Raw genomic sequence first — 19,228 nt, 5'->3', positions numbered from 1 at the left:
GCCCCATCAAAAATGGGGCACTATTCCCCCCATTAAAGCCAATGGTGTACCAGGGCATTTTCCCACTGCCCACAGTCTGCTCCCCCTAACCCCCCACCCCCCCTCCCCCCCAAAGTCTAAAGGACAGTAAACTGCTCCTATTAACAATGGGGTACTATTTCTTTTATTAAAACCAATAGTGTGCCAGGGCATTTTCTACTTCACCTGGCCACAGTCTGGCCCCCCCAAACCCTGAAAGACAGTAAACTGGCCCTATAAACAATAGGGCACTATTCCCCTCATTAAGGTCAATGATGTACCAGGGCATTTTATATTCCCACTGGCCACAGTCTGCTCCCCCCCCCCCCCCCTAAAGCCTAAAGGACAGTAAACTGGCCCTATCAACAATGGGGCACTATTTCTCTCATTAAAACCAATAGTGTGCCAGGGCATTTTCTACTTCACCTGGCCACAGTTTGCCCCCCCCCCCCCCCCCAAAGCCTGAAGGACAGTAAACTGGCCCCATCAACAATAGGGCACTATTCCTCTCATTAAAACCAATGGTGTGGTCCCAGGGCATTTTTTACTCCCACTGGCCACAGTCTGGCCCCCCTAAAGCCTGAAGGACAGTAAACTGGCCCTACCAACAATAGGCACTATTCCTCACATTAAAGCCAATGATGTACCAGAGCATTTTATACTCCCACTGGCCACAGTCTACCCCCCCCCCCCAAATCTTAAAGGACAGTAAACTGGCCCTATCAACAATGGGGCACTATTTCTCTCATTAAAACCAATAGTGTGCCAGGACATTTTCTACTCCCACTGGCCACAGTCTGCCCCCCTTCCCCCAAAGTCTGAAGGACAGTACACTGTCCCTATCAACAATGGGGCACTATTCCAATCATTAAAACCAATGGTGTGGTCCCAGGGCATTTTTTACTCCCACTGGCCACAGTCTGGCACCCCTAAAGCCAGAAGGACAGTAAACTGGCCCTATCAACAATAGGGCACTATTCCTCACATTAAAGCCAATGATGTACCAGGGCATTTTATACTCCCACTGGCCACAGTCTACTCCCCCCCCCCCCCCAAATCCTAAAGGACAGAAAATGGCCCTATCCACAATGGAGCACTATTTCTCTCATTAAAACCAATAGTGTGCCAGGGCATTTTCTACTCCCACTGGCCACAGTCTGCCCCCCCTCCCCCCAAAGCCTGAAGGACAGTACACTGGCCCTATCAACAATGGGCCACTATTCCTCTCATTAAAACCAATGGCGTGGTGCCTGGGCATGTTTGTACCCCCACTGGCCAGAGTCTGGCCCCCCTAAAACCTGAAGCACAGTAAACTGGCCCTATCAACAATAGGGCACTATTCCTCACATTAAAGCCAATGATGTACCAGGGGATTGTATACCCCCACTGGCCACAGTCTACCCCCCCCCCAAAGCCTAAGGGACAGCAAAATGGCCCTATCCACAATGGTATACTATTTCTCTCATTGAAACCAATTGTGTGCCAGGGAATTTTCTACTCCCACTGGCCACAGTCTGCCCCCCCTCCCCCCAAAGCCTGAAGGACAGTAAACTGGCCCTATCAACAATGGGGCACTATTCCTCTCATTAAAACCAATGGTGTGGTCCCAGGGCATTTTTAACTCCCACTGGCACCAGTCTGGCCCCCCTAAAGCCTGAAGGACAGCAAACTGGCCCTATCAACAATGGGCCACTATTCCTCTCATTAAAACCAATGGTGTGGTGCCTGGGCATATTTGTACCCCCACTGGCCATGGTCTGGCCCCCCTAAAGCCGGAAGGACAGTAAACTGGCCCTATCAACAATAAGGCACCATTCCTCACATTAAAGCCAATGATGTACCAGGGCATTTTATACTCCCACTGGCCACAGTCTACCCCCCCCCCCCCAAAGCCTGAAGGACAGTAAACTGGCCCTATCAACAATGGGCCACTATTCCTCTCATTAAAACCAATGGCGTGGTGCCTGGGCATATTTGTACCCCACTAGCCACGGTCTGGCCCCCCTAAAGCCGGAAGGAAAGTAAACTGGCCCTATCAACAATAGGGCACTATTTCTCACATTAAAGCCAATAATGTACCAGAACATTTTATACTCCCACTGGCCACAGTCTACTCCCCCCCCCCCCAAAGCCTAAAGGACAGCAAAATGGCCCTATCCACAATGGGATACTATTTCTCTCATTGAAACCAATTGTGTGCCAGGGAATTTTCTACTCCCACTGGCCACAGTCTGCTCCCCCTCCCCCCAAAGCCTAAAGGAAACTGGCCCTACCAACAATGGGCCACTATTCCCCTCATTAAAACCATTGGTGTGGTGCTGGGGCATTTTCTACCCCCACTGGCCACAGTCCCCCCCTCCCCCCCCCCCCCAAAGCCTGAAGAACAGTACACTGGCCCTTTGCTTACAGAGTTTGAAGACTCCTGGACTAAGCTCTTGCAAAATGCGCAGTCTATTTGCCTTCAGTAAATCAAACCTGTCTGTCCAAAGAAAAGTTTCATGCAGTTGGCACTCACCCTGAAACTCCCCGGCGCTGTTATCTCGGGTGCTGCTCAGGCAGTTCTCCAGGTAAATCCCATCTTTGTAGCAGTCGTCCTTCTTAGTATAGCTTGTCACCTCGTTCGGTTGAGACTGAACCTCCCCGTCGTGGCAGGAGCAAGGAGTCTGCATGATGCCACAAGGGTGAAAGCTGCTGCTGCTGCTCAGGCAGGTGTCAAGCCACTTACAGAGGATCTGGCAAGCTGCTTTCCTTGGGTTGCGGTTGCCCAAAACCAGATATTCCAAGGAGAAGTCGGTCTCCTGAGGCTTGTTGGTCTTCCATTGCAGCTGGGTGTCCTCCTTTTTGGGCAACCTCTGCTTCATTTGGAGGAACTGCTTATTGGACTGTAGAAAAGCGTATTGGACGGAACTGTCGCAGAGTTTCAAGACATCGTCGAAACTCTCCATTCCCAAGTACGTCCGCGTGGACTCCAGGAAAGAGTCAAACTGAGAGGTCCTGATCTGCTGGTGGTCGCATATACCTGCCGGCTTGGAGACTTTCACGTACAGCGTGTACCTCCTGGGGTCCGGGTTCTGGATAATCCAAGCGCACAGCGAAGAGTTCAAGGGAAAGAGAGACAAAGAGGAGAAATAGCCGTAAAATTCCCCCTGCACTTGAGTGGTGCAAGAATTGTGTCCGAAGTCCAGGCTGGCTGCCGTCCAGGCAAAAAAAAGTGGCAACGTGAAAAGCAAGTGGTGGGAAGATTCAACGCTCCTCATCCTAGGTCTCTGGTCCTTTGGAATTCAAAGTAATTGTCAAGCAGGGGCCAGATCTTGGACATAACAGGTACAGCAGGAGAAAATAAAGGCAGTTTATGAGGCTTGGAGGAAAAACGAGTCCAGTCTTGGTCTGCTTGTCTCAGACGCCCCCGTGTGGCCGCGCACTCGAATCTGGAAGGGAAAAGAGAGAAAAAAAAACGGATTAACTCTTGGCGAAGAAAATTCAACATCTTCGCAATCGGTTAAAAGAGCAGCTTTCACATCATCAAGGACTCACATTTTTTTTTTTAAATTTAATGACCTCATCATAATGAGAAAATAGAAAAATTAAATTTTTTTTTTTTTTTTTTTTATCACTGCGGTTGAGTTACAATGACACCCTACATGGCAATCGGCAATAAATGCTCATCTCTGAGTTGGGCACATTTTGCCATTTAACGCCTGCAAAAAAAACCCCCAAGAGCTGAGATAACTTAACTGCCTCGTCGCTGCGGCGACAATCAAAGGCTCCCTCCGTAGCAACGCGACTACAACTAACGACACCTCTACGGGAAGGAAGGTCTCCGCCGAGGCACGGCATCGCCGTCCCTGCCTCTTCCAACACCGCGGGAAGCAAAAAAAAAACCTATTGTATCTCCACAGCCCGCCGGCCAATTGTCCTAAATCCAAGGAGACCGAGGAAGAAATGCGGCTCAACGACTCCGAGTCTCAAGTGTTAAAGCGAGCGTTCGGCTTTCAAAAGGAAATTGATTTTCTTAGTCAGAGACGGGGGAAAAAAAAAGAAGACATTTCTCTTTGGGAACCCAGCGACCGCCTTTTCTACGGAAAACCTTCCTGACCAGCCTGTCCTCCTTCGCTGCCTATCGGGGCGGCCGAATCTCTTACCACCAGTTTTACCGCACGTTACTGGTGTGAAAAGGGCAACGTCTCCAGGTGGTTCTTAGAGGAAAAAAAAGTGAAGATTTTAGTTATTTGTGGTGCGTCGGTATTCCTCGGACGCAGGTTGGGTTCTCCTAATGGGGGGGGGGGGGGGTGGACGCTGGCATGCTGCAAACTGAACTGCTTCTGTCATTGGAGACAGAGGGACCTGCTTGTTGCATGTAGATCTGCGGGGTCCGCAACCCCCCCCCCCCCCTGTCTACAAATAGGATCATTTATAGAAGATAGAAAACATAGGAAGCCTGATTAGAAGAAGATCAAGAGATCAGCATGAGAGAGCCAATCGGATCACCACCATTAGTGACAGAAAAAGAGATACCCCGAGTATACTCCATTACCCTAAAAATCGATCTAAAAATACTCCAGTAATACACCATTACCCCCAAAAATGTATCAACAAATACTCCAGGAATACTCCATTACCCCAAAATGTAGCAAAATGTATCAAAAACTATTCCGGGAATACACCATTACCCCCAGAAAGGTATCAACAAATACTCCCGGAATACTCCATTACCCTAAAAATGTATCTAAAAATACTCCAGTAATACACCATTACCCCCAGAAAGGTATCAACAATTACTCCAGGAATACTCCATTACCCAAAAATGTATCCAGAAATACTCCATTACCCTAAAAATGTATCTAAAAATACTCCAGTAATACACCATTACCCCCAGAAAGGTATCAAGAATTACTCCAGGAATACTCCATTACCCAAAAATGTATCCAGAAATACTCCATTACCCTAAAAATGTATCTAAAAATACTCCAGTAATACACCATTAACCCCAGAAAGGTATCAACAAATACTCCCTGAATACTCCATTACCCTAAAAATGTATCTCAAAAATACTCCAGTAATACACCATTACCCCCAGAAAGGTATCAACAAATACTCCCGGAATACTCCATTACCCAAAAATGTATCCAGAAATACTCCATTACCCTAAAAATGGATCTAAAAATACTCCAGTAATACACCATTACCCCCAGAAAGGTATCAACAAATACTCCAGGAATACTCCATTACCCAAACATGTATCCAGAAATACTCCATTACCCTAAAAATGTATCTAAAAATACTCCAGTAATACACCATTACCCCTAGAAAGGTATCAACAAATACTCCAGGAACACTCCATTACCCAAAAATGTATCCAGAAATACCCCATTACCCTAAAAATGGATCTAAAAATACTCCAGTAATACACCATTACCCCCAGAAAGGTATCAACAAATACTCCTGGAATACTCCATTACCCTAAAAATGTATCTAAAAATAGTCCAGTAATACACCAATACCCCCAAAAATGTATCAACAAATACTCCAGGAATACTCCATTACCCAAACATGTATCCAGAAATACTCCATTACCCTAAAAATGTATCTAAAAATACTCCAGTAATACACCATTACCCCTAGAAAGGTATCAACAAATACTCCAGGAACATTCCATTATCCCAAAATGTAGTGAAATGTATCAAAAATTTATCCAGAAATACTCCATTACCCCAAAATGTTGCAAAGTGTATCAAAAACTATTCTGGGAATACTCCATTACCCTAAAATGTATCAAAAAATACTCCAGTAATCCACCATTACACCAAAAAATGTATCAAACATTACTCGAGGAATACTCATTAACCCCAAAATGTATCCAGAAATACTGCAATACCCCCAAAAGGTATCAAAAAGTAATCCAGTAATACACCATTACCCCCAGAAATGTATTAAAAAATATTCCAGGAATTCTCCTCTAACCCAAAAATGTATCTATAAATACTCCATTACCCCAAAAGGTAGCAAAATGTATCAAAAACTATTCTGGGAATACTTCATTACCCCAAAAAATGTATCAAAAATAATCCAGTAATACACCATTACCACCCAAAAATGTATCAAAAAATACTCCAAGAATACTCCTCTAACCCAAAAATGTATCAAAAATTATTCCGATAAAACTCAATTACCCCAAAAAATGTATCAAAAAATAATCCAGTAATACACCATTGCCCTCAAAAATGTATTTAACAATACTCCAGGAATGCTTTTCTAACCCAAAAATGTATCTAGAAATACTTCATCATCCCAAAAGGTAGCAAAATGTATCAAAAACAATTCTGGGAATACTCTATTAATCCAAAAAATGTATCAAAAAAGAATCCAGTAATACACCATTACCCCCAAAAATATATATATAAAAAATACTCCAGGAATACTCATTAACCCAAAAAGGTATCCAGAAAAACTCCATTACCCCAAAATGTATCAAAATGATTCCAGGAACACTCCATTACTGCAAAATGTATCAAAAAATACTTCAGTTATACTCCATTACCCCAAAATGTATTCAGAAATACTCCATTGCCCCAAAATGTAGCAAAATGTATCAACAACTATTCCAGAAATACTACAGTACCCCAAAATGTATCCCGAAATATTACATTACCCCTAAATGTAGCATAATTATTAAGAAAAAAACTATTCCAGGAATACTCCATTACCCCAAAATGTATCAAAAAAAAATTCTAAGAATACTCCATTACCCCAAAAAGTATCTAAAAATACTCCAGGATTATTTAATTGCCCACAAATGTATCGAAAACTCTTCCAGGAATACTCCATCACCCCAAAATGAAACAAAAATACTCCAGAAGAAATCCATTACTCTGAAATGTATCTAAAAATACTCCAGGAATACTCCATTACCCCAAAATGTATAAAAAACATACTCCAGAAGAACTCCATTACCAAAAAATGTATATATTAATACTGCAGCAATACTCCATCATCCATAAAAAATGCTTCAGAAAATACCCCAGGATTACTCCATTACCTAAAAAAAGTATCTAAAAAAATCCAGGAATACTCAATTACTCCCAAATGTATTAAACATACTCAATAAATACTGAATTACCCCACAATGTATCAAAAAAATACTTCAGAAATATTCCATGACCCAAAATGTATCCAGAAATACTTCAGGAATACTCCATTACCCCAAAATGTACTCAGATCCTTTACATTAAAGAGCAGATTGTGGGTCCTTTACTGTCAGAGTAGTCAGACTATGGATCCTGTACTATAATGGATAGACGAGGACGTCCAGCATCATCGGGTCCTTTCCTCCCCAGCCTGAAGCCTGAATGTCCCTGGGCTCCGCCCCTTTCATTCATTGGATTTCAGTTCTTTCAATCATGGAGGCCTCAGCATCACAGGTGGCTGGCTGATTCCTAAAAGCACTTACTCCTCCAGGCTGACACCCCCCCCATCAAGGCATTTTGATACTTGCATAACTCCTCCCACTGCTTGCATCATGACTGAGGACTCTGGAGAGGAGTACTGAGGCGAGGTGTTGTGATGTTTTCCGGAATCTATGTACCGCCCCCCTGCTGGCCCCTCCCACCAGCCGTGATCTGCCTGCATTGCATAGAGAAGCACAGGGACCCAGTGATGATGTCATTGGGGAAGGGAAAATAGCAGTTTCAGATTAAAGACTGTGAATCTGTAAATGTTACATTTCTCTACAGACACTTGAAGAGACTTCTTATAAAGCAGTAAATTGGTCATTCACCAAACATTCACTGCAGGTGAATCTCCCAGGTGAATGCAGAGATTTCCTAACTGACAGGAAGATGTTACAGCGATGACAGCCGGCTCTGCACCGGGCAGGTGATGTATCCGGTGCAGGTCCCCCTCCCCCTCCATCATACTAAAGGTGAACGGTTCCGGCAAACCGTCACCAATAACAACGGTGTCAGGAGACTCCGCCGGAGGAAACTTTCATCTCTTCTTCTTTCATTGCTGCTTTGATAATACACAATGAGCACCAATCACAGGGCGCAGACCTGCAGGCACCAATCATAGGGCACAAACCTGCAGGCACCAATCACAGGGCAGAGACCTGCAGGCACCAATCACAGGGCAGAGATCTGCAGGCACCAATCACAGAGCACAGACCTGAGGCATTTCCTCAGTCTTCCCTCCTTCAGTGATCAGAGTGTACATTGTAACTTTGTAGAAGGAGGAGGGGGCATTTCCCCAGTCTCCCCTCCCCCAGTGATCAGACTGTACATTGTAACTTTGTAGAAGGAGGAGGAGGAAGCATTTCCTCAGTCTCCCCTCCCCCAGTGATCAGACTGTACATTGTAACTTGGTAGTAAGTCACAAGATGAGAGACTTCAGCAGGGGCTGATCTGTGTCAGACGTTTGTGAACACAGCCAGGGACTGCAGAGGTTTCAGGGATTGTATCATCTCTGAGCCGGCATCTTGACTCTGGCTGATTCCTGAACAAAGATGGTTCCGTCCTTCTGGAGATAAAAGCAGATAAGGGCATTCTGAAGGGTGTCACCATGGTAATAAACGCCTAAAAAATAAATGTCAGGATTACTTTAATAATAATAAATGACCAGCCCTGTGGGGGATGGGTTATTTTGATCTTTGTTGGTGGGGGAGGGGAGGGGTTGAATATAATTTGGACGGAGAGGATTCCTGGCATCGTTGGGCTTGGCGCTGGAAAGGGAAGAGATGGGTGAAGGTGATGCCAGCTCCGGGGACATTATATCCAATTAAATCCGACGCACAATATGATATTTGTAAGGTGAGCAGTTCACGGCGCGGAGAGCGGCCTGTCAGGAGCGCTCACATCACGCCGCGCCGCAGACTGACGCCGCCGCCCGCCGCCGGTGAAGCCAATTTGGCACAAATAAAAATGAAGGCAAACAAAACGCAGAGGCTGTCAGACAGACACTTCTTCATCCGAGACGATTATTATAATCAGCGGCGTTTAGTGCCGAGATTGGCGCAGCGGCCGGCAGTCCATCGCGCCCCGGAGCTGGCACTCGTTACATCGTAACTTCTGTAATAAGTGTTAACCCTGCGATGGATGGAGGACGCCGGCGATGTCACCGCGACCCAGGCGCTACGGAAAAAGGCAAAGGGCAGAAGAAAATGGCGGGAATCTCATTGCGGGAAATTTAAATTTCATTTTTTTTCTTTCGCTGCCAGAAACATTTTTAATTTTTTTTTTTGGCACGCATGCTTAAAAAAAAAAAAATAATTTTAGGTCTGCAGATTACATAAAACCCCCAAACATGAGATTTGTATTCTGAAAGCAGACGACCCCAGAGGAGTGGTCCCCAGCTCCTCCCCTTAGCACCAGGGACCGCCCTCATGGAAGAAAACCACTCGGGGGGGGGGGCTCGGGAGGGTGTTTTTCGGGGGTTTGCAGCCTCAACTGCCACTCACATCTGTATTTATTTATTATTATTTTTTATTAATTAATTTATTTTATTATTATTTTTATTTATTATTATTATTAATATTATTATTTATTATTATGTGAAAATATTACAATTTTCAATACAAAAGAATAAATATATTTTTAATTCTTTATTTCTATTTTTTTGGCTGATCATATGACCCCTATTTATTATTAATAACATTGAGTTGAGCTCATATAATCAGCCAGAGAGATAGAAATAAAGATTGATTCAATAATAGTAATAGATTGGGCTCATGTCATCAGCCAAACAGATACAAATGAAGATATATATATATATATACAGGCGGGGCTTTTTTTTCTCAGAGAATAGGTGCAGGTACTCCTCTCTTCAGAGTCATCCCTTGTCTCCGCCCCCTACCCACCTCCGAGCACTGTCCTTTGGTTCCACCTCCTACCCACCTCCGAGCACCATCCCTTGGTTCCACCCTCTACTCACCTCCAAGCACTGTCCTTTGGTTCCACCCACTACCCACCTCTGAGCACCGTCCCTTGGTTCCACCCCCTACTCACCTCCGAGCACTGTCCTTTGGTTCCACCCCCTACTCACCTCCGAGCACCATCCTTTGGTTCCACCCCCTACTCACCTCCGAGCACCGTCCTTTGGTTCCACCCTCTACCCACCTCCGAGCACTGTCCTTTGGTTCCACCCTCTACCCACCTCCGAGCACTGTCCTTTGGTTCCACCCCCTACCCACCTCCGAGCACCGTCCTTTGGTTCCACACCCCCCACCCACATCCGAGCACCGACCTTTGGTTCCACCCTCTACCCACCTCCGAGCACTGTCCTTTGGTTCCACCTCCTACCCACCTCCGAGCACCATCCCTTGGTTCCACCCTCTACTCACCTCCAAGCACTGTCCTTTGGTTCCACCCACTACCCGCCTCTGAGCACCGTCCCTTGGTTCCACCCCCTACTCACCTCCGAGCACTGTCCTTTGGTTCCACCCTCTAGCCACCTCCGAGCACTGTCCTTTGGTTCCACCCCCTACTCACCTCCGAGCACCATCCTTTGGTTCCACCCCCTACTCACCTCCGAGCACCGTCCTTTGGTTCCACCCTCTACCCACCTCCGAGCACTGTCCTTTGGTTCCACCCTCTACCCACCTCCGAGCACTGTCCTTTGGTTCCACCCCCTACCCACCTCCGAGCACCGTCCTTTGGTTCCACCCCCCACCCACATCCGAGCACCGACCTTTGGTTCCACCCTCTACCCACCTCCGAGCACTGTCTCTTGTCTCCCCCCCTTCCCACCTTCAAGCACTGTCCCTTGTATCCACCCCCTACCCACCTCCAAGCACTGTCCCTTGTATCCACCCCCTACCCACCTCTGAGCACTGTCCCATGTCTGCACCCCCTACCCACCTCTGAGCGCTGTCCTTTGGTTCCACCCTCTACCCAGTACCGCCCCTTTTAGATAATTTGTATGAGATTTGTTAATGATAACTAGAAAAGCAGTAAAATAGATCCCCTGGAATCAGCAACAATAGACCCCCACCCCCCAAACAATAGATCCCCCAGCAACAATAAATCCTCCCCTGCAACAATAGAAAGAACAGTAAAATAGATCTCCTGCAATCAGCAACAATAAACCCCCAACAACAATAGCCCCCCAGTAACAATAAATCCTCCCCTGCAACAATCCACCCCCCAATAATTCTTCCCCTGCAACAATAGACCCTCCCAACAACAATATCCCCCAGTAACAATAAATCCTCCCCTGCAACAATCACCCCCCCCCCAAATAAAGCCTCCCCTGCAACAATAGACTATCCCAACAACAATAGCCCCCCAGCAACAATAAATCCTCCCCAGCAACAATAGACCCCCCAATAATAGATCCCCCAGCAACAATAAATCTTCCCCTGCAACAATAGAAAGAACAGTAAAATAGATCTCCTGCAATCAGCAACAATAGACCCGCAACAACAAAAGCCCCCCAGTAACAATAAATCCTCCCCTGCAACAATAGACCCCCCCAACAACAATAGCCCTCCAGTAAAAATAAATCCTCCCCTGCAACAATCACCTCCCCCCAATAAATCCCCCCTTGCAACAATAGACCCCCCCAACAACAATAGCCCCCAAGTGACAATAGTTCCCCTAAGTAACAATAAATCTTCCCCTGCAACAATAGAAAGAACAGTGAAATAGATCAACTGCAATCAGCAACAATAGACCCCCAGCAACAATAGCCCCCCAGTAACAATAAATCCTCCTCTGCAACAATAGCCAACATCCCAACAACAATAGTTCCCCAGCAACAATAGATCCCCCCAGCAACAATAAGTCTTCCCCTGCAACAATCAACCCCCCCCCCATAAATCCTCCCCTGCAACAATAGCCAACATCCCAACAACAATAGTTCCCCAGCAACAATAGATCCCCCCAGCAACAATAAGTCTTCCCCTGCAACAATCAACCCCCCCTCCACCCCCAATAAATCCTTCCCTGCAACAATAGACCCCCCCAATAACAATAGCCCCCCAGCAACAATAGTTCCCCCAAGAAACATTAAATCCTCCCCTGCAACAATAGACCCCCCCCCCAACAATAGATTCCCCCAGCAACAATAGTTCCCCCAAGAAACATTAAATCCTCCCCTGCAACAATAGACCCCCCCCCCAACAATAGATTCCCCCAGCAACAATAAATCTTCCTCTGCAACAATAGAAAGAACAGTAAAATAGATCACCTGCAATCGGCAACAATAGACCCCCCCACAACAATAGATCCCCAATAACAATAAATCCTCCCCTGCAACAATCACCGCCCCCCTCCACCCCAATAAATCCTCCCCTGCAACAATAGACCCCCAATAACAATAGCCCCCCCGGCAACAATAGATCCCCCTATAACAATAAATCCTCCCCTGCAACAATATCCCCCCTCCATCCCCAATAAATCCCCCCCTGCAACAATAGACCCCCCAATAACAATAGCCCCCCCGGCAACAATAGTTCCCCCAAGAAACAATAAATCCTCCCCTGCAACAATAGACCCCCAACAACAATAGCCCCCCAGTAACAATAAATCCTCCCCGTCAACAATCACTCCCCCACCCCCAATAAATCCTCCCGCCAACAATCACTCCCCCACCCCCAATAAATCCTCCCCTGCAACAATAAATCCTCCCCTGCAACAATAGACAACCCCCCAACAACAATAGCCCCCCAGCAACAATGAATCCTCTCCTGCAACAATAGACCCCCCCCAGCAACAATAAATCTTCCCCTGCAACAATAGAAAGAACAGTAAAATAAATCTCCTGCAATCAGCAACAATAAATCCTCCCCTGCAACAATAGACCTCCCCCAGCAACAATAGTTCCCCCAAGCAACAATAAATCCTCCCCTGCAACGATACCCCCCCCCCAACAATAGATCCCCCCAGCAACAATAAATCTTGCCCTTCAACAATAGAAAGAACAGTAAAATAGATCTCCTGCAATCAGCAATAGACCCCCCAACAACAATAGCCCCCCAGTAACAATAAATCCTACCCTGCAACAATAACCCCCCCCCCCCAACAACAATAGTTCCCTAGCAACAATAGTTCCCCCAAGCAACAATAAATCCTCCACTGCAACAATAGCCCCCCACTACCAAAATGTCCTCCAGTTGCCCTCCAGCAACAATAGATTCACCCCAGCAACAATAGATCCCCCAGCAGCCAGCATCAATAGGCTTTTCAGCTCACCCTACTGACCCCAGCACCCCTTTGCCATTGCATTTATTCCGACTGGAGGTGCAGTTACCCCGTGTTCCCCCCGCTGAAAAAACAGCCCTGTATATATGTCACAGAAGTAAGTACACCCCTCACATTTTTGTAAATATTTTATGTAAAGTAGTGAGTGTACAGCTTGTATAACAGTGTAAATTTACTGTCCCCTCAAAATAACTCAACACACAGCCATTAATGTCTAAACCGCTGGCAACAAAAGTGAGTACACCCCTAAGTGACAATGTCCAAATTGGGTCCAAAGTGTCAATATTTTGTGTGGCCACCATTATTTTCCAGCACTGCCTTAACCCTCTTGGGCATGGAGTTCACCAGAGCTTCACAGGTTGCCACTGGAGTCCTCTTCCCCTCCTCCATGATGACATCACAGAGCTGGTGGATGTTAGAGACCTTCCCCTCCTCCACCTTCTGAGGATCCCCACAGATGCTCAATAGGGTTTAGGTCTGGAGACACGCTTGGCCAGTCCATCACCTTTACCCTCAGCTTCTTTAGCAAGGCAGTGGTCATCTTGGAGGTGTTTGGGGTCGTTATGTTGGAATACTGCCCTGCCCCCCAGTCCCTGAAGGGAGGGGATCATGCTCTGCTTCAGTATGTCACAGTACATGTTGGCATTCATGGTTCCCTCAATGAACTGTAGCTCCCTAGTGCCAGTGGTAATGTAATGCAGGGGTGTGTCATGCCATATAAGGGTGTGTCATGCCAGGTAGGGGCGTCTCATGTAATGCAGGGGTGTGTCATGGCAGGTATGCGGTGTGTCATGTAATGCAGGGGTGTGTCATACCATGTAGGGGTATTTCATGTAATGTAGGGGTGTGTCATGCCATATAAGGGTGTCATGGCAGGAAGGGGTGTGTCAGGTAGTGCAGGGGTGTGTCATATCATGTAGGGGTATTTCATGTAATGTAGGGGTGTGTCATGCCATATAAGGGTGTGTCATGGCAGGTAGGGGTGTGTCATGTATTTCAGGGGTGTGTCATGCCATATAAGGGTAAGTCATGTAATTCAGGGGTGTGTCATGTAATTTAGGGGTGTGTCATGCCATATAAGGGTGTGTCATGGCAGGTAGGGGTGTGTCATGTAGTGCAGGGGTGTGTCATACCATGTAGGGGTATTTCATGTAATGTAGGGGTGTGTCATGCAATATAAGGGTGTGTCATGGCAGGAAGGGGTGTGTCAGGAAGGGGTGTGTCAGGTAGTGCAGGGGTGTGTCATATCATGTAATGTAGGGGTGTGTCATGCCATATAAGGGTGTGTCATGCCAGGTAGGGATGTGTCATGTTATTCAGGGGTGTGTCATGCCATTTAAGGATGTGTCATGTAATGCAGGGGTGTGTCATGTAATGCAGGAGTGTGTCATACCATGTAGGGGTGTAATTTAGGGGTGTGTCATGCCATATAAAGGTGTGTCATGGCAGGCAGGGGTGTGTCATGTAATGCAGGGGTGTGTCATACCATGTAGGGGTATTTCATGTAATGTAGGGGTGTGTCATGCCATATAAGGGGGTGCCATGGCAGGCAGGGGTGTGTCATACCAGGTAGGGTTATTTCATGTAATGCAGGGGTGTGTCATACCAGGTAGGGTTATTTCATGTAATGCAGGGGTGTGTCATACCATGTAGCGGTATTTCATGTAATGTAGGGGTGTGTCATGCCATATAAGGGTGTGTCATGGCAGGTAGGGGTGTGTCATGTAATGCAGGGGTGTGTCATGCCATATAAGGGTGTTTCATGGCAGGTAGGGGTGTGTCATGTAAAGCAGGGGTGTGTCATGCCATATAAGGGTGTTTCATGGCAGGTAGGGGTGTGTCATGTAATGTAGGGGTGTGTCATGCCATATAAGGGTGTGTTATGGCAGGTAGGGGTGTGTCATGTAAAGCAGGGGTGTGTCATACCATGTAGGGGTGGGCCATGTGATCTCTGATTTCCCTAGCAGTAGAATAATCGTTATCCTCGGTGACAGATGTCATGATTGATGTCTCATCGGCATTAAGAAAGAATTGTTGTAGAATGAAGTCCGGGGGAGGAAATCTGCGATATTTGAGGCTCTCGGCGGGGAATGTCAAGAAAAATAATATTTAAGAGTGTTTGATTTATTACCAGCATGCATTGCTGCTGGCACACCCCCCTTCTACATCTGCAATCATTACATTTAGCTCTGCAATAGTGAAATGGGGATTAATGAAGACTTCTGCCAGAAATATCAGTAGAAGATAGAACCCGATAATACAGACAATGGAGGGTTAAAGAGGACCTGTCAGCGCGTATTTCTCATGCTCAGTAATGTGTCAGTGTAACCCATTCTGTTATTTATTACCTCCCACAGAGATCACATTACTACCACTGACAATGCCTTCATCTGCTTTTCTCTCCAGAAGGACGGCACCATCTCTGTTCAGGCATCATCCAGGGTCATCAATTACATCTTTGACTGTGATGCCGGCTAAGAGATGACACAATCACAAATCAAAGCTGTGTACCCCTGCTGTGCCCATTATGAGGGGTTCTCACCATCCCTGTGCTGAGTTCCTGTGTCTGTACACCCGCTGTGCCCATTATGAGGGGTTCCCACCATCCCTGTGCTGAGTTCCCGGGTCTGTACACCTGCTGTGCCAATTATGAGGGGTTCCCACCATCCCTGTGCTGAGTTCCCGGGTCTGTACACCTGCTGTGCCCATTATGAGGGGTTCCCACCATCCCTGTGCTGAGTTCCCGGGTCTGTACACCTGCTGTGCCAATTATGAGGGGTTCCCACCATCCCTGTGCTGAGTTCCCGGGTCTGTACACCTGCTGTGCCAATTATGAGGGGTTAATTTTGTTTTTTGAAAAAAATCTTACAAACAACAACTTATATACAATAAAACCATAATAAATAAATTATAAATAACATATTTACAAAGTAATAGAATATAACTATACAAAACAAGAACATAATAAATAAACCGAATTGCGCACAGCATAAACCCTAGGAGAGAGCCAGACTAAGGAACATCACTGTCACCATGCATGGAGCCTTTTATCAAAAATATATTTTATCTGAATCTATCTTTATCTTATCTATTATATCTGAAAATCTAGGGGAGTGAAGCAAGGACAGAAAGAAAAGCCGCACCCCGAGATCAACAGGCAGCAGCTACAGAGTCCTGATATTCCTCCACGCCTTTATCCAGGCCTCCTGCTGCCACCTGTCTTTCTCAAGACCCCGAATCTTCCCAACCTCCCCCAGAATGTTCTGCACCACCACCTCGACAGGGAGGACTTTATTCTGTAAGGATACCTGGCACCGTGCACTCCACGTGAAATAACGGACTACTAGACTAACTAAAAAAAGTGTTTCCAAATCATAATCCCGGCGAGTCTGGAATGCCCCATACACCCACTCTGCATAACTCATATGGAGGAGGAAGGGTACACTCAGAGCCCTCCCTACCCTCTTGAGGGGTCCCCACCATCCCTGTGCTGATTAGCATCACTTTCACTGAACATTATGTGCAACTCTCTGGGGGGGGGTGGTGTTAGGTTGGCCCCCGATACCTGAGAGTTGACCACCACTGATGTACATGTTAAGTCTCCATTCACACTAGTACGACTTGTCAGGTGACTTGTGTGCCCTCAAGTCGCCCCAAGTCGCTTGTCATAACAAATGCAATGTAAATGAATGAGAGCCATCTTAATATGCACTAATGAAGTCGCTCTGACTTCAGAAAAGGGTCCTGTACTACTTCAAGGCGACTTGTATCCGACTTGTGCCAATAGACTTCAATGGGAGTCGCCTCCAAGTCGGATCCTTACCTTTTGTCAAGCGACTTGTTATCAGACTTTCCAGGAAGAAGAAGGAAAATTAGCCAGGCATTCCCCACATTGCAGCCATGCCTACAATTCCTATATCTCTGCCTGGTCTGTGTGAGTGGCACTGGTGGACACAGATAAGTGGCACTGGTGGGCAGTGGCACTGGTGGACACTGATACGTGGCACTGATACATGGCACTGATACGTGGCACTGGTGGGCACTGATACGTGGCACTAATACGTGGCACTGGTGGACACTGATTCATGGCACTGGTGGACACTGATTCGTGGCACTGATACGTGGCACTAATACGTGGCACTGGTGGACACTGATTCATGGCACTGGTGGACACTGATTCGTGGCACTGATACGTGGCACTGATATGTGGCACTGGTGGACACTGATTCATGGCACTGATATGTGGCACTGATACGTGGCACTGGTGGACACTGATTCGTGGCACTGATACGTGGCACTGGTGGGCAGTGGCACTGGTGGACACTGATTCGTGGCACTGGTGGGCAGTGCCACTGGTGGACACTGATACGTGACACTGGTGGGCAGTGGCACTGGTGAACACATACGTGGCACTGGTGGGCAGTGGCACTGGTGGAGACTGATACGTGGCACTGGTGGGCAGTGGCACTGGTGGACACATACGTGGCACTGGTGGATACTGATACGTGGCACTGGTGGATACTGATACGTGGCACTGGTGGACACATACAAGGCACTGGTGGATACTGATACGTGGCACTGGTGGATACTGATACATGGCACTGGTGGGCAATGAGGAAATGAGTAAAAAAAAAACAGAAAAAGGGGAATTAGGTCACAACACATCATATTCTGATTGGCCAAATACAAAGTCGTCTATCATATAAGTCGCTTTAAATAATTCACAAGTCGCGCTGAAGTCTCGGTAAAGTCGTGGTAAAGTCGCAGTAACAAGTCGCTCCGTCATGGGGCGACTTATGGTCGCGGTAGTGTGAACCGAGTCTAGTGTCATATCACAGCTTTATCTATTGTTACGTTTTATTGTTATTTATTGTTACTTATTGTTATTTATTGTTACTTATTGTTACTTATTGTTATTTATTGTTACTTATTGTTACGTTTTATTGTTACTTATTGCAGATCAGTGAGGAGAACTCACAACGACTCGCAGTACAGCGACATTCCGGTGGCACAGTGTGGGAGGTGTCACCAGAAATTCCGGGGACGTGTCTCCTCTAATTGGCGATTGTTCTGCGATTATCCATTACACAATGACATGACTTCATCCTGCGTCCCCCTCCCCTCCCCCACCCTCTGCCTTCTCTTCGTAGAAAAGGGGCCTCATTCATTCTTCAGGTGTTTAATGAGCGGCTTTGTCTCCGTCTCCATAGAAGAAGAAAAGGAAATGATTGTCATAAATACTTCCTAATTCTGTAATTACAGTGAAGCCGCTCTGCGTTTAATGTCGCCCCTCCCATATATTAATATGAAGACACTGGGAGGGGGAAGAATACGGCGAATAGCGGAACTACAAGGAACGTGGCTGGAGATGGACTTTTTATGGTGCTCGGGGTACTTTTTATATCTGCACTAAGGTCTAGAATATACAGGCGGCTGAGCCACGTTATTACCACCCCCTGACTCCCCCCCCCCCATTAATATAACACAGCAGTCAGAGGGGGTAATACACATTTTACAGGAAAAAATATACCCTGTTACCAACGGGAAGTTATTATCTCTCTCCTCCACCATACCGGCTGACTTCTGATTCCTCTGGAGATTGTAATAATGACCAATGATATACACTCCCCGCCCACTTTATTAGGTACACCTGTTCAGTTGCTCGGTAACACAAATTGCTTATCAGCCAATCACATGGCAGCAACTCAATGCATTTAGGAATCTAGACATGGTGAAGACGACTTGCTGAAGTTTAAATCAAGCACTAGAATGGGGAAGAAAGGGGATGGAAGTGACATTGAACGTGGCATGGTTGTTGGTGGCAGACGGCCTGGTCTGAGTATTTCTAGGATTTTCACACACAACCATCTCTTTTTTAGGTTTACAGAGAATGGTGGGAAAAAGAGAAAATATCCAGTTACATCCAAGGTATGCAGAATATCATCTCTGAATGCACAACACATCCAACCTTGAAGCAGATGGGCTACAGCAGCAGAAGACCACAACGGGTGCCACTCCTG

General features: G+C 46.5%; 1 protein-coding gene across 4 annotated transcripts in view; it reads right to left on the bottom strand.

Annotated features, from left to right (window-relative positions):
* ADGRB1 (adhesion G protein-coupled receptor B1) overlaps positions 1-19,228 on the bottom strand; it is a 912,987-nt gene that overhangs the window by 657,522 nt on the left and 236,237 nt on the right. For 3 of the 4 annotated variants that reach the window (XM_082259420.1, XM_082259422.1, XM_082259423.1), the window contains exon 3: positions 2,534-3,446. In XM_082259420.1, coding sequence (XP_082115546.1) covers positions 2,534-3,275 — 742 coding nt within the window. In that variant the 5' untranslated portion in view covers positions 3,276-3,446. Of the gene's footprint in view, positions 1-2,533; positions 3,447-3,753; positions 4,295-19,228 lie in introns of those variants that run through there. The other variant, XM_082259421.1, reaches the window with a different exon arrangement.

This window comes from Pelophylax lessonae, assembly GCF_965119305.1.
Source record: "Pelophylax lessonae genome assembly, chromosome: 5".
NCBI lineage: Eukaryota > Metazoa > Chordata > Amphibia > Anura > Ranidae > Pelophylax > Pelophylax lessonae.
This window is presented reverse-complemented; position numbering and strand designations above follow the sequence as displayed.